The following is a 21,536-nucleotide window of genomic DNA, read 5'->3' as shown; positions in this document are numbered from 1 at the left end:
TAGCACACTGCTCCAGAAAAGGACAAACCACCTGTGTTAATTAGACTCCCTCACCCTGGTTGCAGTCCGTAAATAAAGCTCCGCTACCACAATGTGATTTTACAGCGTGAGAGTGAAAAAACAAAGAATCAGACCTACATTGGTATCCGTTTATTTGGGTTGTGAGGAAGGTATCAAGTAAATATGACCATGACAAACACGAGTTAAATTCACAAATACTCTATATTTTAGTAAAGCAGGTGGACGGCTTTACCGAAGTGTCGGGCTGAAGGTCCTGATGGTATTGTTTGAAATTCAACCAGCAGACAGAGACAAAAAGATTTTGACAAAATATATTTGTTATGGACACATTTCCTGAGGTCGAACAGAGAGCTAGAAACTCACACAAGCAGCAAAAACTGTTACTGTCATTTATGTTTTCAGATATCAAACTGCATGCTGAGACTAAGGATAGTGTTTACCGGGGGATATTTCCATCTGTTTATTTGGTCTACTAATGTTTGTGTGTGAAGAAATGCAGTATTTACAACAGTAGGAGGTGTGTATGTACTATGTAGGAGTATGTTGGACCCTGTCAAAATAAACCTATCTAGGTGCATTTCACTAAAAGAACATGAGATTTTGTGCAAGAGTGGTTTAATTTAGAAACGAAAATAAAGCTCTTTGGCACTAAGCATTGAATTAGGCTTAGGCTATAAATAACATTTATTGTAAGTTTTTTTTAATGGGACGCTTTGGAATTGCAATTTGAATGTTCACAATGCAAATTAATCAGGATATTTTCAGACCCGCCTGCTTTTCAGAATGGAAATCGCAATTACAAACTGATAGGGCTGAAGGGGAATCTTCACAATGAGCCAATATAACAGACAGATTCATGGTTTTACGTAAAAACATCATTTTCAACATAGCGTGGAAGCCATATCTGAATGCCATAAAAATATAAATCTATGCACGTAACTCTGTAACAATATTTATTTGACTCATCAGAAGCCACAAACAACAATGTACAACACAGCTGGTCAAGGCAACAAGAAAATTCTACTTATACTTGTTATTTCTGCATACACACTATGATATGATGAATCTATTTTTGGACAGTTAATTTGGCTGAGCAAAATGCCTCCCCGTGGTCATTAGTGGCCCTACAGGTATACACATTGCCGTCCTCTGGGCCAACTTTGGCTAGAACCAGCGTACACTGGCCATCTTCCTCATACTCTATTTGCACAGTGGGGGACTCCTCAATAGGCTCATCACCACACAGCCACAGCACCTCCGGGTCAGGGTAACCTGGCAAGATAAACAGAAATGTGAGATCAGGAGGGAAAAGAACACAACTTTTGAAACGCTATCAAAGAAAAGATGTTTTTACATGTTCAAGATTGAATTTTCAAGCCTGCTACAGTAAGTCTGACTTGAATCCAAGATAAGAAGTTGCTTTGTACCTGTGAGGTGACACGAGAGACGGGCACTGGATCCCTGAGTTACAGTCCGGTCTTTCAACCTCTTTGTGAACACCGGGGGTTCCTGCAGCTTAAGCTCCAGGGAGGTCAACGCTTCCTCTGCCTCTGGGCTCAGGGGTGATTCTAGGAGATATATATCAATAAGATGGGAAACCCACTAAACCAAAATGCGTGCAATGTGATGAGTAAAGGTATGCAAGATTTTCACCTCCTCCAGGAGTTGTAGGAGATGCAGAGCCTTCCGCCTTAGAGAGCAGAGCCATTCTCTTCAGTGCTAACATGGCCTTGCCAGCTTTCTATGAGACAAATGTGTATGAGAACAAAATGTACATTTTAAATTTTAAATAATAAATAAATAAATAAATAAAGAGTAATTTGGTGCTTACCTTCCACTTCTGTCTAGCCAAAAACCTCTTCATCTTCTCTTTGGACAGACTCTTGGTGAGAGTGAGCTCTTTAGACTTAAATGCTGCCATCCAGGGATGGGCAAGGGCCTGTTCACAGGTCATCCTACGCCTGATCAACAATTACAGTTACAGATGGTTAAGTAAGGAGGTAAAGTAGGGTACTTTACAGTTGTAAATCTATGAAATCACCTCGGGTCTTTGCTGAGCAGGGAGCTTATGAAATTTTTAGCCTCCTCTGTTATCTCGTCAAAGCTCTCCTCGTCAAACTCCCACTGAGCAGCTGTGACCAAGGCCAGGGTCTCTGCATCACTGTTTCCCTGGAACGGAGATTCCCCACTGAGCCTGGAAACCACAGAAAAAAAGTGGAGAAGATTAGTGTTGAATATACATCCTTTACATGTGGTTTCAATCTATACCCACTAGGTGGCACAATAAGGCTAAAACTCTAAATTTCAGTTTTGATTGTATGAGCTAAAGAATTTTAGACAAAAATCTTGTTTGAAAAATACTAAACTATCTCTTGAATATAGAAAGAGACAGTTAGACTCACAGTATGTAGCAGATCACCCCAATGCTCCACATATCAGTCCCCAAACCCACAGGCTCATAGTTGATCACTTCCGGGGCCACAAATTCTGGAGTCCCGTGCATCACCTTCAGAGGTGTGTTTTGATCTGTTCAATGGAAATCCCATAATGTAGGTATTAAGACGCACACGAGGTAGACAAGCATAAAAGTAGAGTATTGTTCCACATACCTATTCTACTGGCTAAGCCAAAGTCGATGATCTTTATGGAGGTGCCTGTGGTGTCAACACATACGATGTTTTCAGGTTTGAGGTCCAGATGGACAATGTTTTGCTGATGCATGTAGGCAATCCCCTCCAGGATCTGCTGCATGTAGTGCACACTTGAAGGCTCCGTGTGCTCAAAGTTGTCATCCACAATACGTTCAAAGAGTTCGCCACCTGCAATACTGCAGACAAACAAAACAGCAGTGACACACCAGAAAATACTAGGAATTTTGCTTTGCCTTTTGCTCTGATAAGGATACTTACAACTCCATCACCATGACCATTTCAGACTTGTGATCATATGCTGCCAGACACTGAACCAGTTTGGGGTGGTGGAGGTAATTCATCAGCTCTATTTCCTTACGAGCGGCTTCCCTCTCCTTGGCACGGCGTCCTTTGTAGAACTTCCCAGCGCACACATGTCCTGTCTCTTTGTGGATGAGCTTGTACACCATCCCAAATTTTCCCCTTATGAAGAAAGTTTAGTCATTTCTATCTCTGGATATTAGGAATGAATAGTTAATGGTTACACCATCATGGCCTATCACAATAAGTAGTTCATGTTAATGGCTGATTTCCATCTGATTCTTGTTCACCTATCACTAATACGGTAACGCCACCGTACATTCCTTGTCATGGATAAAACACGACTACAGGTGTTTTCAAGCTGGAATGCATGCCTCTACTTGAAAGCATTTTTATTTTCTTGGCAGAATTTCAACCTGGAATTCCCACTCACACACTTCCTTGGAATTGGAAATGTCAAAACGTTCTCAACTTGTTGTAATTATAGTTTCTGACAAACTTCTTGTTTCTACTTGGAAAGATTATTATTGGAAAATTGGGATTTGACATATCTGATACTCACATTCCAAGTTTCTCCTGCATATCGTAGTGTTCCGTAACTTTGTGGGAAGAGTCAACAGACACAGTGGTATACATCTGAGGGGCTTCTTCTTCTTTTATCTTGTCTGAATGTATGCACACAGCCACAACAGCTTTAATCTAATGCTTATTATACCTGCCTTTATTACAAATGTGCTGTCAAAATCCCAGTATCACCTCACCTCTTTCCTCCATTCTCACCACTGGTGACACTGGGCCTGGCTCGCTTAGTCCTACTACGTTATAGGCCTTTACTCTGAAGCAGTGTTCCTGTTGTGGCTGAAGCCCAGAACAAACTTTGTATGAGGTACTCTTACACTCGCTTGTTAGCTCTCTCCAAACCTCAGGCTCAGCACTTCCTTGGTTATTTACTTCAACGACATAACCAAGGATGGCACTGCCGCCATCATAGCAGGGGCCTGACCAGGATAGCACAAGACTGGATGAGGAGACAAGGGAGATCACTGGACTGGAGGCAGGAGGTTGTGGTCTCTCTGGTGGGAGGATGATTAAAATAAGTCTCCAAGGAACTGCTTTACTTGATTTGGTTCTGACTCTTTAGAATAGACTCACCTATAACAGAAAGGGTGATTGTGTGTTCTGCTGAGCTCTTTCGGTCTTTTACTACAATGGTGTAGCGACCTGTGTGCTGGGGTTTAGCCTCTTCTATAACCAGCGTACTACTCCGATTAGTATTTTCTGTCCTTAGCTCTAGGCCGTCCACTATCTGCACAGAAAAACAGGAAAAATAGATATAATGTGGAGTCAAATACATTTGAGATGGCAGAAGCAGATGTCTTGTTTTTGCTATTTATCCTTTTTATTGCTGCACCTGTTCTTTGTTTCTGATCCAACAAGATGCTACAGGAGGGCTTCCAGTAAAACTACACGTCAGCCTGGCGCTTTGTCCCACCTTCACCTCCACGTGCTGCGGTGGGTTTTCAAAACATAACGATCGGCCTGCCAAATAAAAATAAAAAAATGAGAAAAGTGACTCAAAGTGAACTGCAGCATCTGCACTTCCTCAGTTCACAATAGGGTTAAAAATATCTGCTGAATGCCTGAAAACTAATGTGTGTGAGCATGAGATAAAGACTAAGAAATAGCTAACTGATACCCTTCTTATTATGGTATTTAGCAGGACCTTGTGCCTCAAGTGAAAACACAATGCAATACAGATGACCTATCGCCCACAAGGACAACAAGTCTTTGTGTAATCAAGTTTGTTGAAATATTTCACCAGCTTTTTGAAAATACACATTCCCAGCTGTTTACCCTTAAAGGAAGTAAAGAGAAAATGTTTTTATAGCCATACATTATACAGTATCCAGGGATTATAATCTGCCCTGCTTTGTGCTGCACACACACACAAAAAAATCCATATATGAGCTGAAGTCATGTCATCTCTCTCGCTGTCAATATTCAAATCTTGTGGCGTCAGAATGGTGAATTTGACTAAAGTAGATCTGATAATATTAAGTTTAAGTGGCTTTAATGTGCACAGTTTTACCTTCTGAATACAAGCTGTTGCCATTACAAGCCAATATTTCATTCCTAAAAATAAAAACCATGAATAAATGATGAAATGTCCTGTGCTCTCAAAATAAACAACCAGACCTCATTATGGGAGTATTTCACATATTTGCTTTTGCAGCCTAAACCCTAAGGTTGATTCAGTCAACTCAGTAGAGCACATTAAAGCGTAAGGAGAGCATTATGAGACCAAAGGTGACATGAAGAAAGTACAGCTCCAGCAACAGATCCGCCTACGCACAAACAAACTCTACAATAAGTCACATTTTTTCATAGAAGAAAAATAACAGCAGACAGAAGAAGTTATCAAGCACTTAATAAGAAGCACATGGATGCTGGAGAGGTGGGTAAATTTCTCAGTATGTGGGAAAAAAAAAAGAAAAAAAAAAAAGAGCGTTTTTCTCACCTATCCTTGAGTTGGCTCGCTTCTTTGGGACGACTTCTGCAAAGACAGATCAGGTGCAGGTAGGTTTTAGCCAGAAGGATAGAGGTGTGGCTCTTCTATCTATGGCTATCAGTTTGCACTATTTTACTGTACTTTGCTCTATCCACTACCCTACATGGTGTATACTTGGTACAGAGAAATTTCAGTGGGTGTATCGGAGAGCTGCATAATTGTGTTATATATGTTTTGCCTAACGGCCAATCACACAAGGACTGGAAGTGCGTTTCCTTTTATAAACATAACATGGATTTCCTGAAGAAACTGAAACAGAGGCCAAGAAATTGTACATCAAAACACATCAGTACTGTTTCTATACTAAGAAACCGATCAGTGTGCAAGAGAAAAGAAGAAATTGCATTATATCTGTGCTAACTATAGTTCATTAAATGGGAATTAATTTACATTTGTTTTTTGACTAGAAATTAACCAGCACTGTCTAATCAAATAATTCTGGTTTACCTTTTGGAGATGAGACTGGGCTCTGCCTATCAGAGCCTGTAGGAGACATACAAATAGATCCTTTGAATTTGTGTAGCTCATCTTTTGGAGTCTGCGGTAACGTTCCATTTCCCATTACACTTTTGGATGGAGAAGTGGGAGTCTTTAAAGCGCGATTCTGCACGCCACAGATACTTTCAAAGTCTAATTTGGTCAGAAGAGAAAAACGAGAAGAGACTACATCAGAAATAAAACTCTGGCTTTGTTTTGAGTAATGAACACACTGAACGTTCCATTTATTGTAGACTTAAAGTTGCAAGAGGTAAATTGTCCAATTAGCTGAATATTTCATGAGTTCCCAGTTGCTCACCTCTTACAACCACAGCAGCACTGCAAGATGTCTTCCCTGCGCTGCTTTCTGCCAAGCAGGTGTAGGCACCGGCGTCTTCTGGTAAGCACTCCCTCACAACAAAACTGGCCTCCCTGCCATTGAAGGAAGCCTTCCCGAAACGGGCCACTTCACCTGCCAACAGGTGAGGTAAACAAGCAACCCATCAGCATGCTCTTGCACTACTTTTGGCTTCTTGATTCTCTATGTGGCATTTTTAATTGAATGCATAAAAAACGGAAAGTCAAAAACATGTTTGTTTTGAATAATTATCTGCTCTTTAGCGTTCTTTGGTTGACCACACCCACAGCTGAAAAGTATATGCAGTGTAAACTGAGATGCATTGTAAACTGTCTCTTCTCACCATTGTGCAGCCACGATATTTTGATCGGTCGACTTCCTTTGAGAACTCCACGTAACCTAATGTCAGTCCCTTCATCTACACAGCAGTCCTCCAGAGGCTGTATGAAGACAGGTGGATCCAGATGTTTAGACCCTGGATTTGGAGGAGATACAGAATTACAATACAATTAATACAAAAGTGACAAAGTCTTATTGTATTAAATTATGTAATCTATCCTTAGAACTGCATTTTTGCCCATATACAGTACACTAGTTACAGTTTAACAAAAAAAGTGTTTAAATTAAGCAAGGGACCCTAATTTTCCCCAAGGTGAATTACTGCTTGAAACGTGGAGCATAAAGTAGTAATACACAATTTCATGTCATTACAGACTCCCAGGTCGTTTCTTAGGCAGTGTAACTTAGAAACCTAGAAAGAAGAACCACATATTATTGCCCATTGTAAACCCATATACAGCATACTAGTTATGATTTAACAAAACGGTGCTTTTCTATGAACCTTTAACCAGTGTTTACAGTACTGAATGGTTCAGTTAGCACACTGGTGTTTCTGAAAAGGAACTGAATGCTGCAACAACTCTGAGCAACACTTCTGCACACAGACACGCTCAGAGGTGGCTCATAGCAGCTATTTTATCAAATAGCTGGTATGTGTTGTTAGTTTAGTGGAAAGATTAATTTTAGTAACTCTATATTTCACTTGACACTCTTTAAAACCTTTGATTTGAACAGCAGCCAAAGACATGCCTGTTCCTGAACTTTTGACTTGATTTTGACTTTGAAGGTTTTGTACAAAGTTGCCATTTGCCCAACAGATCGATGACATGGAAGCAACAGCGACATATAATATATGGAAATATGGAAGAGCAAACTAATGACCATGAGAAATACAGCACATGTGACTTGCTGGTTATAACAAAAAAACAAAATTTTGAGGACATAGGAAATGAGATGTCAGCTGTGGGCTGACATGAAAGTGAAAGGCTTCCAAGTCAATAAACAAGCACACTACTGGACAGCTAAACTCAAAATAAACATGAAACTGAATATTAATTTTAAGTGTAGCAAACTGTTTGTGTTGCATGCGTGAGCGCTATTAGTTTAGGCAAACAATCTGTTTTTACAAGTGAATATTAAAGAATATGTTGGAGTCCGCTCTGGATGGTCGCCAACTTGTTATCAAGAAGTACTGCCGTGCTCAGACTTGCCTTTTCAAACGCTGACATCCATAAATGTCACCAGTTGTGTGTTTTCTTCTTGAAAGCAGCTCTTACCTGCATCAGTACATTTTACTGAGGTCCTTGTGCCGACAACTCCTGGCCCGTTCTCAGGTGCAGGTGATGGACCGGGGGCCTTGATGCGCATTTTAAAGGTCGACACAAAACGCTGTTTGCTGCCATCACTATTCATGTCTGTTTCAGGAAACCAACAAATGAAAAAAGAATTACAAAGTCATGCCTCAAACTGATTATCAAACTTCCTCTCTCTGTCACTGTGGTGTTGGCATCTGTGGCTTGCTCACTATCTTTTTCATAAAATTAACAAGCCTCTGTGTGTCCCTCTCACCCTGTGCTAAACCACTGAAGCTCTGCCCTCAGTCCTCACACTTTACTGCACGTTCTAGTCCCTTTTACTCACCCTCCTATTATCTACATCTAGCTCCACCTACATGACAAATCATGTTGTTTCACTTTGGCCATATCAGGCGCGGCGGACGTCTCATATGCTTTCAAAATCACTGTAACAGCAAAAACCCACTACTCGGACTCCTTTTTGTCATGCCTTGTAAACACTACATTTAAACATGGAACGATATAAAGCGGGAGAGTGGGAGCGAATGAGGGGGACTTATCTACCTATCCAGGCAAAGGTCGCTTTGTGTTCTGTTTGGTGAATGCAGTCTTGTTCACCGGTTTCTCTGTTTGCTTTCTCACTTATCAATGCTACAACTGAACTTTGTGATGCCAGTGACATCACCATTGCAAAGGTTTACTTCATCCCTGCGGACTCTAAATCCTCTGACTGTAGCAACAGTCAAATCTGAGCCCCTTCCCCTGGTACAATATATCCCAACACAAGAACGATGGCCTTTTTGAACGGCAGCAGCGTCACTTTGACTTCCACGTGCTAATATAGTAACCAGGAGACGTCTGTGCAGGAGAACTGCTCTTGGTAAAACATACATGTTTGAGGCATTCATCTCAACGGAGAACAGCAGTGCTCTCTGCCAGGTTGAATGAAGTTTGTATTATTTATTACAGGTTTCAGCCACAAGTAAACAACAATTATCAACACGAGTGCATCTTGGTGTAGCAGTTTCAATTAGGTGACTTAACTACACTACAAATGCTGGATTGATAGTCAGAGAATTCTACAGAAACCTGCTGAAGTGGTGATAACATCTCTCTCCACTCCACCCCCATCCCAGCTTCCCAAATTCCACATCAATGATCACACAAAAAGGGACTGCAAGGGGCTTGTTTTAGTTTCCGTGGGAGAATTCCTATCTCGTTTACCAAAAAGCTGCCAACACAGACATCCTTGTTGGGATTTTTTAGAACAAAGACATTATTACACATGTTAAAAGCCCAATGTCTGAAAAAAATCGTATTCTTATTACTGTTGTTGTTGCTTTTATTAAGATTTTTTTTAAATAGCATAACGATCCAGGCCTAGTTTTGTCTCTAAAGCCTGGGTTGGGATGAAACCACTGAAATTCAACACAAAATTGCCTCAGCAGGTTAATAATAACATACAAAAGTTCAGGTAAGACAGATTAGACCCATTTACATTGTTAAGCTACATTTGCTGGAAACTATTTTCGCCTTTTTAGTCAGTCAGTCAACACACCCAGAACCTGACTGCCTTACTATTGTAATTCCCTGGGTACCAGGGAATTTCTACATAGTGACACACACTGAATGAAAGTTTAAGTTATTCACCCAGGGTCTGCAACGTCTCCAGGTGAAGCTAACAACTACTGCAATACTGAAAAGGAATGTCGCAGTACAGAAACAAATCACCACGGCTGAACAACCTTGCACAGTATGACAGAAATAGTATCTAATAAGGTCGGACATAAAGCGTTTAATAAGACGTGACATCAAAGACAAAACACGCACAGAAAGTTGGCACAAACTCTCTAGCTACAAGGCTGCTCATTAAAAAGGAAACAGAATGATTGTGCTGCATTTGTCTCACAGTGTCTTCGCTCGTGCCAATGCAAGTCAATGCAAGTAACATAATTTATTAGGGACCTTTTTAAAATAAATAAATAAATTGAGGTCATTGTATGTACAAATGATACCTAGAACCCCAGATCTTGGGCTTCAGACATCTCTAAACATTTTCTCATTGACTGTCCTACTATTGGATCTGTATATTACATAGAGTGGATATTATGCGTATATGTTAAGTTGATGCATACAGCTCTTGTTGTGCACGGAGAAGCCCCGCTCACCTCCTCGGACTAAGACTTACGTAAGACAGACAAAGATGAAAAGTGGAGATGGTCACAGCACAGTCAAAACTATTTCATCTACAGATGAAAATCTTTGACATGCTTAAAAAGTGAAACGGGTGCATTGCCGGTGAGAAGAAAACCTTGGCCTCATAATTTAAAATGAAAAAGTAAACAAAGGCTTCTTTTCACACGAAGCATAGCGTCAGAAAAAGAATGTAAGATAGGAAAACCCACTGGATCAATCCGATGAAGTTTAGATCCTTTTCATTTACACAAGTTCCTCAATGGCTAATTTTCATGCTTCTATTTTATGCTTTATTGCTGAATCATCATATAGCATTTTTAAATCACCTAGTGAACAAAAGACCTAGAATATAACATTATGATTTCAATAGATGATATTGTTTTACATTCTTTGCTTTCTCAAGTGCATTTAACACTACTCAAGTCACTTTTCAACCAAGGAAGCTGCTACCAAGGAAGAATCTACAGTAAACATATCCACACCTTGGCTTTCATTACAACTCCAGATCACTACAGAAATACATAATTCTGCAGCAGTTGCTATATAAATAATGGTAAGGAGGAGCACCAGGGGGTGCTCTGTAGATGCCAACTATTTGTGTAAAAATTAAGGGAAAAGAAGAGTTTCCCAAATCTGGAACCTAACCTTTATTTATTTTCTTATCTTCTACTTTCTGCTGCCCCCTCCAGGCTTCTCCACATCAGCTCACCGAGCTCCATCACTATGTCCATGAATATTCTCTATGATATTCCTCTTTTCCTCCTGCCTGGCAGCACCATTTATAACATAAATAGCCCAATATATGTCTACGATGCCTCCACAGTACATGCCCAGACCATCTCAGCCTTGCCTCACTATCTTCTGTCTCCAAACTGCTCAACCTGAGTTGTTCCTGTAAAGTACTCATTTCTAATCTTGTGCATTCTGGATACTCCCAACCAAAATCTTTGTAAATTCAACTCTGCTACCTCCAGTCTCCTATATTTTTTTTTGTCAGTGCCACCATCTCAAAACCATACATCACAGTAGGTCTCACTAGCATCCTTCTGTCACAAATGACCCAAGACACTCATCTCCAACGACTTAAACTGCCTTTGTTCACCTCACTTGCTTTAAATTCTTTAAACTCACTTCCTCAGCCTTCAGAACAAGAACAGACTGCAGCACACTGCATCAGTGTGCTCTAAAATCATTGGCCTGCCTGTCAGAACTCTGGCACAGGTTTTCAGCCAACAGGCCCTTAGACAGGAAGCCAAAATCTCTCACATTCTTCACCCGCATTTCAATGGCTCCCCTCTGGGCGACACCACTGCTGCATTTCCTGCAGGACTGAGAGGAGCAGAGCCACATTTGTCCCCAAAGCCACTCTGCTTTTTAACTCCAGCCGATAAGATCATTTCCCACACCAGAAACATAAACTACCCTCTTCTACTACCAACACTTTATTCACTTTTCAGTCAGTTTAATTTTAAAACTGTATATACTGTATATTCTGTGTATTTATTATTTCACTCTTATTGCCTGTTCTTATTGTCCTTATCTTCAATGTTATGCTGCTCTGTTGTTTGTTAATTGCCCCTTGGGGATAAATAAAGTCTTCTGATTCTGATCTACCTCCACTATGTCCAACATCTCAGGCTGTCTTTCACCTGCTCCCTACTCTCACTACTGATTACAGTGTCATCTGTCCAACGAGACCCATCTGTTATCCTATCTATCCATATAGCATTACAAACAAGCAGGGGCTAAGAACCAACCACTGATGTAGTCGCATGCCCTTAAACTATTTTATCATGAAATGCACACCTCACCAATATGTCATTAAGCAGATCCGCACCACCCTCAACTACAGTACTTCTCTGTCACCCCTGACTTCCTCATATAGTAGAGTACCACAGTTCCTCTCTTGGCACTCCATCATAAACTTTCTATACTTTGTTTTCTTACATTTGTTTAATCTTTTTATAATTATTATTATTATTGTTATTATTATTGACTATCATACAGAGAATTAGGCTGTATTTTTAAGTTTAAGTTGACCTGGTCAGCCATATCATCCGCTCACCATAAAATGAAAAATCCAAGACATTTTCTTTGGATTCTAATAACAGACTTGACTGAAAAATACCCGAACCTACATCACCTGATTTTAACATCTTCTGTCTTCAGCTGATTCAAAGTCATCATGTCTAGCAGTAGTAGCTCACTCTTCCAGCAAAGCTCGGCATATTGGCGGCATGTATGGGGTTACTTGTATCTTCCTTTGACTTGCCAAAGCCCGGAAACGCATTTAAAGAATTAATAAATAATAACCCAACCGTCTTCTAGAGAAACTCGGAAAGTCATGCTCAGCTGTTAACACCTCTTTGCTGTTGTGTTTTCTACAGTCATTGCTACTAACAGATGCCACTTCCTTTCGCCATCCTTTTGACTGAATGAGAACACTGGCGCCATCTAGAGGTGGACTACATTTCCTCAAGCACTACAAGCTTCCGTTTTGAATTGTCGGCGTTGCTATTATTAGTTGACCTTACATGTAAGTACACAGTCAGATCCATATGAGGATTTGCACACTGACACAATTCACCATAGTTGATTTTAAACCACAGAGTCTTTCATCTTTAGAGTTTTAACACTGCATTAACTTGTTATGAATTAAAGCCATTTTCATACCCTCCCCACCCTTGTTAGAGGCTTAAATGTAATTGGAGAATTAACTATAAGGACTGGTTTTCGTAACTGATTGAAACTGATCTGGAGTCAATGACTACCTGAAGTTTAAACTCCATGGACATCACCAAATACGTTTTTTCCTTTGAGATGCTCAGCGAGGCCTTTACTGCAGCCACCTGCAGTTTCTGCTTATTTGTGCGTCAATCTGCCCGCAGTTTTCCATGCTGTGGGGTTTGCTTTTTGCTGCTTTTTGCTGTCTCTCTGATAGGTTTATTTGGCTTTTTTGTTGTTGTTGTTGTTGTTGTTGCATCAGCATTTCTCTAAACCTTATATTGAACATTCCAGTTAAAAGATATCAAATGCAAGTCCAATATTTGGAATCAACTCCAGATCATTTATCCATTTAATTTGTCTTTGAATAATGAGGGAATGTGCCTCACCTGGCCATCAAACTGTTCATCAGCCCAGTGTCCAATTACAATACTCAAACAAAAAAAATGTCATTGTCTAAATATTCATGTAACTGACTGTGTGGTGGTACTTCTTCAGATGGACATTTTATTTTTCTATTCTTCTCTCCCAGTGGGCTGTAACATAGTGGACTATTGCTTATATTACCTCACGTCTATATTTGCTGTGGGAAATGGGCCTAGTTTGAGAGTGGTTTTGTGTGTCACAGTTGTTGTGAGCCAGTGGCTATGATTGGGTTGTGCTCATTTAAGGCAGGTGTATTTGATTAAACTCACACTCTGGTCTGCTGCCGTCTGAATTATACAATTAAGATGCAATTGAGTACATTTTTTCTCTGTGTGCAGGCCAAGGCCTACTATACGCCCTAGCCTAAAGGCAGAGTTGGTTTGCTGAGGTCGGGGTGATTGCCAGCCTACTACTTACAGGGTGGTGGGTCTTGTAGAAAAACTGCTGTTCCCTGTTAAAGTTGTTGGCGTGTGAAGTGTAACTGACTTGTGGCATCGCTGGTCCTGGCCTTGGACTGTGTGTTTTATCCCTTTTTGTAAGTGGGTCATAGCACTGTTTTATGTCTTTGTTTTTTTTATGATCACTGTACTAATAAATTATCTTTTAAAATTTTATTGATTTTCATTTTTTGCCCATGGCTGAGATGGTTGGTCAAATTAACAGGGCACTAAATGGCTGTCTAATTTGCTGCAGATAGACAATTTCATCATGTTTTAACTGTTGGTTAATTTTGACTTCTGTTTTGTAGCGGTGTATGAACAGCAGGGGGTGGTATTCACCAAAAATGTATAAAATTATCCATGAACCAATCACTAAATAAAAGGGTTTAATCTTGTGATATCAGGAGTATTTTTACTCTTTACATATTTTGACATGTACCCTAAAATATTTGGTCTCCTAGCAGGAGTTTTTGCACATAACAATAATCTCCACAGGAAATATGTTGAGCAGAGGTATCCTTACATGCTGACCCTGCTGTGCAGAAGGCCCTGTTGTTTTCCGCTCTGTTGGTTTCACACATTGTCCGTGAGTGGTCCTCAGCAGCCCTCAGGGCATTCCTGGACAATGATTTAACTTGTGTGGCAGAAGCCACCACAAAAAACTAACAGGATGCAAAAGAAAACCACAAAATTTCTTAATACCGCTAAAGGAAATTGCTAATGAGCATAAACTGGCAAATGACTTCCTGCAATTTCACAAATTGAAAGACTGGAATACTAAGATTTTATCTGAGTTGGTCTGAGACACCCAGCATTTGTGGTTTTATATGTCAAAGAAAAAAAATATCTATTTTCTGTATCTGTTTATATACGAACAACTTAAACCACAAATAACTACAGCGACGCTCAAGCAAATGGAGGCCAAATCTTCTCTGCTGTCTGACACTTCGGTGAGACGGGACTTGACAATCTTATGTGTGAAAACATTTGTGAGCCCATATGTGTCTGCGTTTCACTCCCACCTTTGCAACGGGCCCCTTCAACACTCTGTTGTTGGAGAGGGCCCACATGGAAGTGATTATGCTGAGCAGAGAGTGAAATTACAGAGAGAACCTACAGAACTGGAGCCTTCCAACAGCCACTCATTCACACAGATTTACTCACATATTCACAAGCACAATAGTGAACACACGTACAGTGAAAGAATTAACTTCAGCTGTGAGGCTCAAAATATGCTTGTTTTGTGCTTTAAGGTTTAAAAGTATCCCTTCCTTTTCACATATTGGACTGACTGGCATCAAAAGCTGTATACTTGAGAGGGTCTAAATTGCAATCTTTTTGGTTTTTTGTATCTTAGCATTTACCCTTACAGTTCTTGGAGACTTAAGGTGGACATCGATGTTATTTCATGTATTTCTTTTCTATCATTGATGTATTAAATACACGTGGACCCCTGTGTGGCTGATTTTTGAGTTAAGTAGCACAGAAACATTCATGTTCAAGCTCTGCTGCCACCCTGCCTTTACATTTCCATTGCTGGCTCTTTTGGTACAAGGCCACAGCATGACTTCCACCCCACCTTCCCAGCCCTGGGCTGGAGTGAGAATCGGCCAAGGCTGTAAATTCCTCAGAAAGAGTTGTTAGGAGGGCCTCCATTAAAATAAGGGGGGCGGCACTCGCCAGAGAGGAGCCGACTCAAGAAGTCGTCATTGAAGCCTGAGGCCCTACTGAGGCTCATGAGAGAGTAACAGATTAGATTAGAGTATTGCCATCTCATTCTCTTCAATAAATTTAGTTTATCTTTAGATGCAGGTGCTCAGAGTGCTGCCATGTTTCATTAATGGGTCAATAAGAGTGATTTTGCTGCCTTGTGAATTATCTGTAGGGGGTTAATTGACCTGTCAATTAAAAGCTGCGATTACTTCAACAGCTGTTGCATTATGTGGCTTTTTAGACTCACCGTAGCCCCCTGCTGAATAGGACTAAACTGCCTCAAGTGTTTTTGCAAGACATGGAACAAAAAGAAGCTTAAATACCAAAAAAGAACAAGTCATATTTGTGATTGCTCTATTCTTAAACTATAAGAGGTGAGAAGACTGATCGGATAGCAGTTCCAAAATAAGATAATTAATACAGTGAAATTGTAAGTATGGAGTTGACACTAAAAGTTCATTCCAGAGTATCTAGCAGCATCTTTACATTCATAACAAGATAGGTGAGCGCTGTGTCAGACTAGAGGCTTGTCCTGTGACACTAACATAGTGAAAAGCCTGTGTTCCAGAGAGATGTTGAAAGCACACTTTTTCAAGTGACGTCATCTTTTCAGAGTAACAAAGCTATAACATCACATCAGCATGGTTTGATAGTCGTAGTGATTTTTTTCCAGGGGCCCGTACTGCAGAGCTCGCTCAACTTCTAATGAATTTGAAGGATATCAATTTGAAGAATCTTTAATCTCTTTTACTTTTAAACCCACTTCTTGGTGATACCCTGTGAACTGCTGCTATGGGAAGCGGTCTGTAAATGTGTATCACTTGTGGTTTTAAGGCACAGAGAACTTTCCAGCACAGAAACGTTGATATTTATCTGTGTGTGAAACAGATAAGAGCTTTTAAAATAGAAAAATAAATAAATAACGAGGCAATAGTGCATGCTGGAGGTCTCTATAATACTGTTTGGCTGGCTGTCGCAGCATCCAAAAAAATGGCTGACTCCATGGAAGCAAAGGAAGTGACATAAAAATACCCACTCCCAGAGCTCTCTCCTCTCTCTAAAGACTGAGCTCTATTAAATTAAATGACTTCTTGTCTTGATTATCTCTGTCAGCATGATCTAGAGTCTTTAACCACTGCCATAGAAAGCTTGGGAAGGATGTGTGTTTTGTCTGGCACCATTTCTGTCATAACTAGAGGCTCTGAACTCTTTAGTCACCTCTTTTACTTGCATAGCTGGATGAAGAGTTTTCCTTCTGCCGCTGGACTTGGTTTTATCAGCACCTTTGACACTTTCTGGGCCAGACTCAATCATTTAAAACTTGATGGGTTCAAACTGCCACTTTTATCTTATATATATTATATATTCAGTCTGGGCTTCACTTACATGATAACAGCTCTTGTCAAGGTCTCTAATAATCTGCTGCTCACATCTGACTCTGGGCTGGTTGTGTCTTAATTCTGCTTGATTTTATCTGAGCTTTTGATACTGCAGATCACAATATGTTAGTGAGCCATTTGAAAAAACTGTTGGCATCAGTGATCTAGCGCTGGATTGGTTCATTTCATATCTTTCTAGCAGGTCATTCTCCGTAAGGATCAGTGATGCCTCTTCTTTTGATGCACTATTTTCTTACAGAGTCCCCCAGGGATCTGTCTTTGATCCTCCATTTTTTAAACAACCTACATACTTCTGGTTGGACGAATGCTTCAGAAACACAGTATAGATTTTCATTGCTATGCAAACAATCCACAACTCTATGTTTCAACCTGGTACTATTGATAACTTATACATTAGGTCTTGTGTAGAAGAAGTTAGAATCTGGACGTCTAAAAACTTCCTTAAGCTGAATGACTAAAAAAAATGAAACAATCATAACTGCACCTTCCTCCCATAGCTCTGGTCAATGTCTCGAAAATATTTGCAAAGAGGCTTGCAATTTGAAGATATGATGTTGATGATGACATATCATGATGTCCTGTTTCATTCAGTTTTGACAGAAATCAAAAATTGTACCATTCCTGTTGCAGTCCTATTTAAAGAAGGTCACTCGTGATCTTATTTCTTCTAGAATTGATTACTGCAACGCACTTTACTCAGGCATCAGTTACCATACCATACACAGACTGCAGTCAACTCTGAATGATGCTCCAACGGCTTTTAACACAAAAGGAGCGACCACATTACACCAGTCCTTTGCACGATTTCAGTAGTTACCTGTTAGTTTTAGATTTGATGTTCAGATTTTATTGTTGGTTTTTAAAGCTCTAAGTGGTGTGGGCCCTGTCTATATCTGTGTAAAGCTGTCTGCCTGGCGACAGGACCACAAGTTTTGTAACACAAATTTATATTTTTGGGCTTTATCGTGTGCATACATTGTGAGTACATTCATAGTCTCCATAACATTGAAATTTGCAACTTTACAAAAATAAATATGTTCAGCTGTGGAAAAAAAAACACAACACAGTAGCAGAAAAACTTGTGCTTTAGTCCCTAACACTGTGTGTGTTATCATTTGCTACTTGTACCATCATTCTGACAGTTTATGAGAGAGACATGGTTGTGTACACAGTGTGGTGTCTAGATGCACATTAACCAATCCTTTTACTTCAAACACACTCCTCCCAATCAAGACCATTATTATCCCAGGCCTACTGCAGGCTCCCAAAATATCAGTCATGCAGCTGTCGGCACCTCTCTGCTCGGCAGCTGGAAAGGCTCTGAGCCACTCCCCTACTTTCTACACTGATTCTGCACCCTTGTCCTTGAAGGCAGGGGACTAAATAAACTCCCCCAACATCCCAGTGTCAGTGTCAACAGTTTATGTTTGAATTCTTGTCAAAGCCACCTTTGCATTGTCTGTGCGCTTATGAGCATACAATAGCACATAGATACATGTCAATAAAAATCAGCCAACGAGAAAGTAAAGGCGGGTACACTTTCTAGTTTTAACTGTGTTCACCAAATCAATGCGATTTGGAAACCAACAAAGTGTAGTGATCGCTAATAAGAAGAGCTGGACATCTTGTTAGAAATGATGTATGCCTACAGACCCCATTATCATCTCCTTTCACTGATGAGATAAAAGAAACCTTTATTAGTTCCACACATGGGAAATTTTTGGTCACGGCAGAAGTACAAGAGCAGTAAAAAATTAAGAGAAAAATAATATAATAGAATAAGATAAACAGAATAACATACTATACAAAATAGAAAGAACACTATATACAGTAGGATAAGTACTATACAAATAGAATAAAATACTTTGTTACATAGGGAAAATTGCACATCCAGGAAACAGGGTGAGAGTTACAAATGTGTATGAGATTTTTGTGTGTGGTCCTCTGCAGAGACCATGTTGTAGAGTCTAACAGCAGTAGGGAGGAAAGACCGGCAAAATCTCTCCGTCCCACATCGTGGGTGCCACAGCCTTTCACTTTTCAATCCATGGTTGTGGGTGGTGTAATAACCATATTAATATTAAAGTAAATGGATATTTTAAATTACTTTTTTTTAAATCAGCAAAGTTATTTGTACTAAGTAATGTAGTTCTTCAAATATCATGGCTTGTGAGGTAACAATGAGGGGGGAAAAAGTCAGCAATTAGAAAATGATTTTAATGACGACCAAAAGAAAGACACCTCTTTACGGTGACCCTTTATGGCTGGAAGCCCTGAATCAAAGTCAGAAGCTGAAATACACATTTAAACCATCATATTTCTGCCAATTTGTTACACTTGATTCCACTCTGAAAGCAAATGGCATGAGGAGAAAGAACATATGGCATGTCCTCTTGAGACTTCAAGGCAATATAAGACAAATAGATAGAGTATGTGCTCTGGAAAACCTCAGCTACTCTCCTATGGTTAGGATAATGTATGACTGCAACTAATCCAGCCTTCTGAGCATGGGTTCCTTCTTGATTTTGTGCCAAGATTTGATTAGAAACAGGCTTACTACATGTCTGGATCCCTTTTTCTTCCTTTCCTTTTTTTCTAACCATTTTCCTCTTTTTCTTAGTCCTTTGTCTGGTTGAAGCACTTTCACAGGCTGGATAAAAAGTTACAAGCTAAGAAAATGTTCATAGTACATTAGAGCATGCTCAAAAGATGGATCTACAGAACCTGTGAGAACACTGACTAACAACACGATCCTTTTCCGACATGCCTAGACCTTCGTCTAATAGGAGCGACACCATAATATCAACTCTAGAAACATTCTTCCTGTCTTCATGATCCTTGACTTGTCCCTTCTTGCCCCCAAGCAAGCTGGAACCAACTGCATGCAAGATTTAAGATCAGAGACCAACAACATGAGACTGCAGCTTCCGAGAAACGTGGAAACAACATTAAAGAGCCGAATTTACTCTGGATAGTTACCAGCGCTTGCGTAGATAATATTAACAGTTTTATGCATAAAGTTAAAGTTTTAGGCATAAAACTCCAACTAATGCTTCACATTTTTAAACTGTTCTCTCCATGGATAGAGATTGTGAAGTTCACCAAGTAGAATCTGTATTGAACTACCCCAGATAGAAAACATTAAAGACTTACTCACAGAGTATATTTTACAATTTATTTTTGTGGGACAAGTTACTAGGAGCAGCATCTGATTCTATTTAGTTTTGATGGTTTGCGATCAAAGGTTTTTGTTCTCAGAATATTTGCCAAATCACAATTATGTCTCTCCTCATTTGGATTCTCATTTTCTTTCTCTCTTTGTTTTTTTTTCTCTCTCTGCAAGACAAAAGCAAATAATTCTGAATTTTCCATCAGGCTCTCCAAACCCCTCCTCCCCTAAATCCTAAAACAATCTCACTCTCTTCACCACTGGGACCCCACCCACATACCGCCTCTCTTCATTCTCTCACACTTCATTCGTTTCTCTGCTTCAGTGCAAAGCCAAACAAGCCAGCCATTAAGCTGAGTATAGCGCAGGAAGTGGGCCTTCGGGCCAGGCAGTACTGTTTACATGAAGCTTGTCAGGTTTCAGCGGCACTTTGAAGTGAGCAGCACAGGAGACTGTCTGTCACTAGGCAAAGGCCCAGCACTGCTCCACTGACTCACTCACATTCCCCCCATTCATCTGAGCGGAGAGAGGCAGGGAGGGTGGAGACAGAGGGTGTAAAAGGGCAGAATAGAGGAGGCAGGTAGATTTATGGTTTTCCCCCCTTAGAGTCTCTGTTCTTACCTTTAATCACTCTTACCCATCTGTTATTACAACCCGTCTTTATTAAACCCTTGGTGAGGATATAAAAAAGACAAACATCAAATAAATATAACAACCCATTGGTCGTGATATAAGTCGAAAAGGTAACTCAAATTAGAATATTATCCAGAGAGGTGCAGACTAACTCACTCACTCACTAACAGTATATACTATATGCATACACTATATGCATGCCTCTAGCCAAGAGCTTCTGCTCTGAGGCACAGGGATCAGCTTTCTCTTACACATCCATCTACTTCATGACATCACTGCAGAGACGATTGAGTTTCAGCCATAAGCAGCTTGGGGGATTCCAACTTGCTACAATACACAGAGAGTCCAGAGAAGTAACAACAGCAAATGAATATTTTTCTTCCGCCTTCACCGACCGCACAAGCGGGAACATTTTCACACCTATGCAACAGCACAGGCTTGGCTTGCCAGAAGATTCCCATTAGTTTACACAACAGGCAAGAAAAAAAAGTTTCTTGTTGTTGTTCAGCACTCGAACGCAATGTTAATGTACATGTGTGAAGATGTTCCCTGCTGCATTCTTACATGGTGGCATTAGTTGCTTAGGCACAACCCCCCCCCCCCTCCCCAGATGTTCAATATTTTACAATTTACTGACAGAGTAAGTGATTAACAGGCGAATTGTGTTTATACTGACAGGCTCAACGTACGTGGATTCCTTGTATTTCCCTGGGGGATAATTCTGTGTTCAATAATCGCTTTAACTGTTGCCCGTCAGTCTGAGGCAACAGATGTTCAGGTGTGATACAACCCTCACCCCTTGAGAAAACAATGTGGCTGTGCTTG

At 40.2% G+C, this 21,536-nt stretch overlaps 1 protein-coding gene across 3 annotated transcripts; it reads right to left on the bottom strand.

Moving 5' to 3' along the window:
* Positions 1-954: 954 nt before the first annotated feature.
* Positions 955-12,606, bottom strand: mylk5 (myosin, light chain kinase 5). 3 transcript variants are annotated; one of them, XM_086289750.1, is made up of 18 exons: positions 12,350-12,606; positions 7,993-8,130; positions 6,720-6,851; positions 6,338-6,490; positions 5,989-6,171; positions 5,491-5,526; positions 4,384-4,511; positions 4,125-4,278; positions 3,734-4,045; positions 3,535-3,637; positions 2,931-3,134; positions 2,631-2,848; positions 2,424-2,547; positions 2,063-2,215; positions 1,853-1,982; positions 1,675-1,762; positions 1,449-1,589; positions 955-1,293 (listed from the first exon to the last, which is right to left on the bottom strand). In XM_086289750.1, exons 1-18 carry the CDS (start codon positions 12,360-12,362, stop codon positions 1,088-1,090), a joined length of 2,616 nt encoding a protein of 871 aa, XP_086145876.1. In that variant the 5' UTR covers positions 12,363-12,606; the 3' UTR covers positions 955-1,087. The 3 variants fall into 3 exon arrangements, with proteins under 3 accessions (XP_086145876.1, XP_086145878.1, XP_086145877.1); XM_086289752.1 differs by lacking the exon at positions 12,350-12,606 and adding an exon at positions 8,357-8,500; XM_086289751.1 differs by lacking the exon at positions 12,350-12,606 and adding an exon at positions 8,285-8,331.
* Positions 12,607-21,536: the final 8,930 nt, after the last annotated feature.

The sequence above is a fragment of the Aulonocara sp. 'chitande type north' Nkhata Bay genome, linkage group LG4 (assembly GCF_057382095.1).
Source record: "Aulonocara sp. 'chitande type north' Nkhata Bay isolate Kocher_YH1m ecotype deep benthic linkage group LG4, A_spYH_male_GT1.1, whole genome shotgun sequence".
Lineage (NCBI taxonomy): Eukaryota > Metazoa > Chordata > Actinopteri > Cichliformes > Cichlidae > Aulonocara > Aulonocara sp. 'chitande type north' Nkhata Bay.
This window is presented reverse-complemented; position numbering and strand designations above follow the sequence as displayed.

Excerpts from the sequence above, each read along its gene's own strand:
- mylk5 (XM_086289750.1), bottom strand. Across the intron at positions 6,172-6,337 it reads TGCTGCTGTGGTTGTAAGAG|ACTTTGAAAGTATCTGTGGC; the intron begins GTGAGCAACTGG and ends TGACCAAATTAG. Across the intron at positions 4,512-5,490 it reads GCGAGCCAACTCAAGGATAG|GCCGATCGTTATGTTTTGAA; the intron begins GTGAGAAAAACG and ends TTTATTTGGCAG.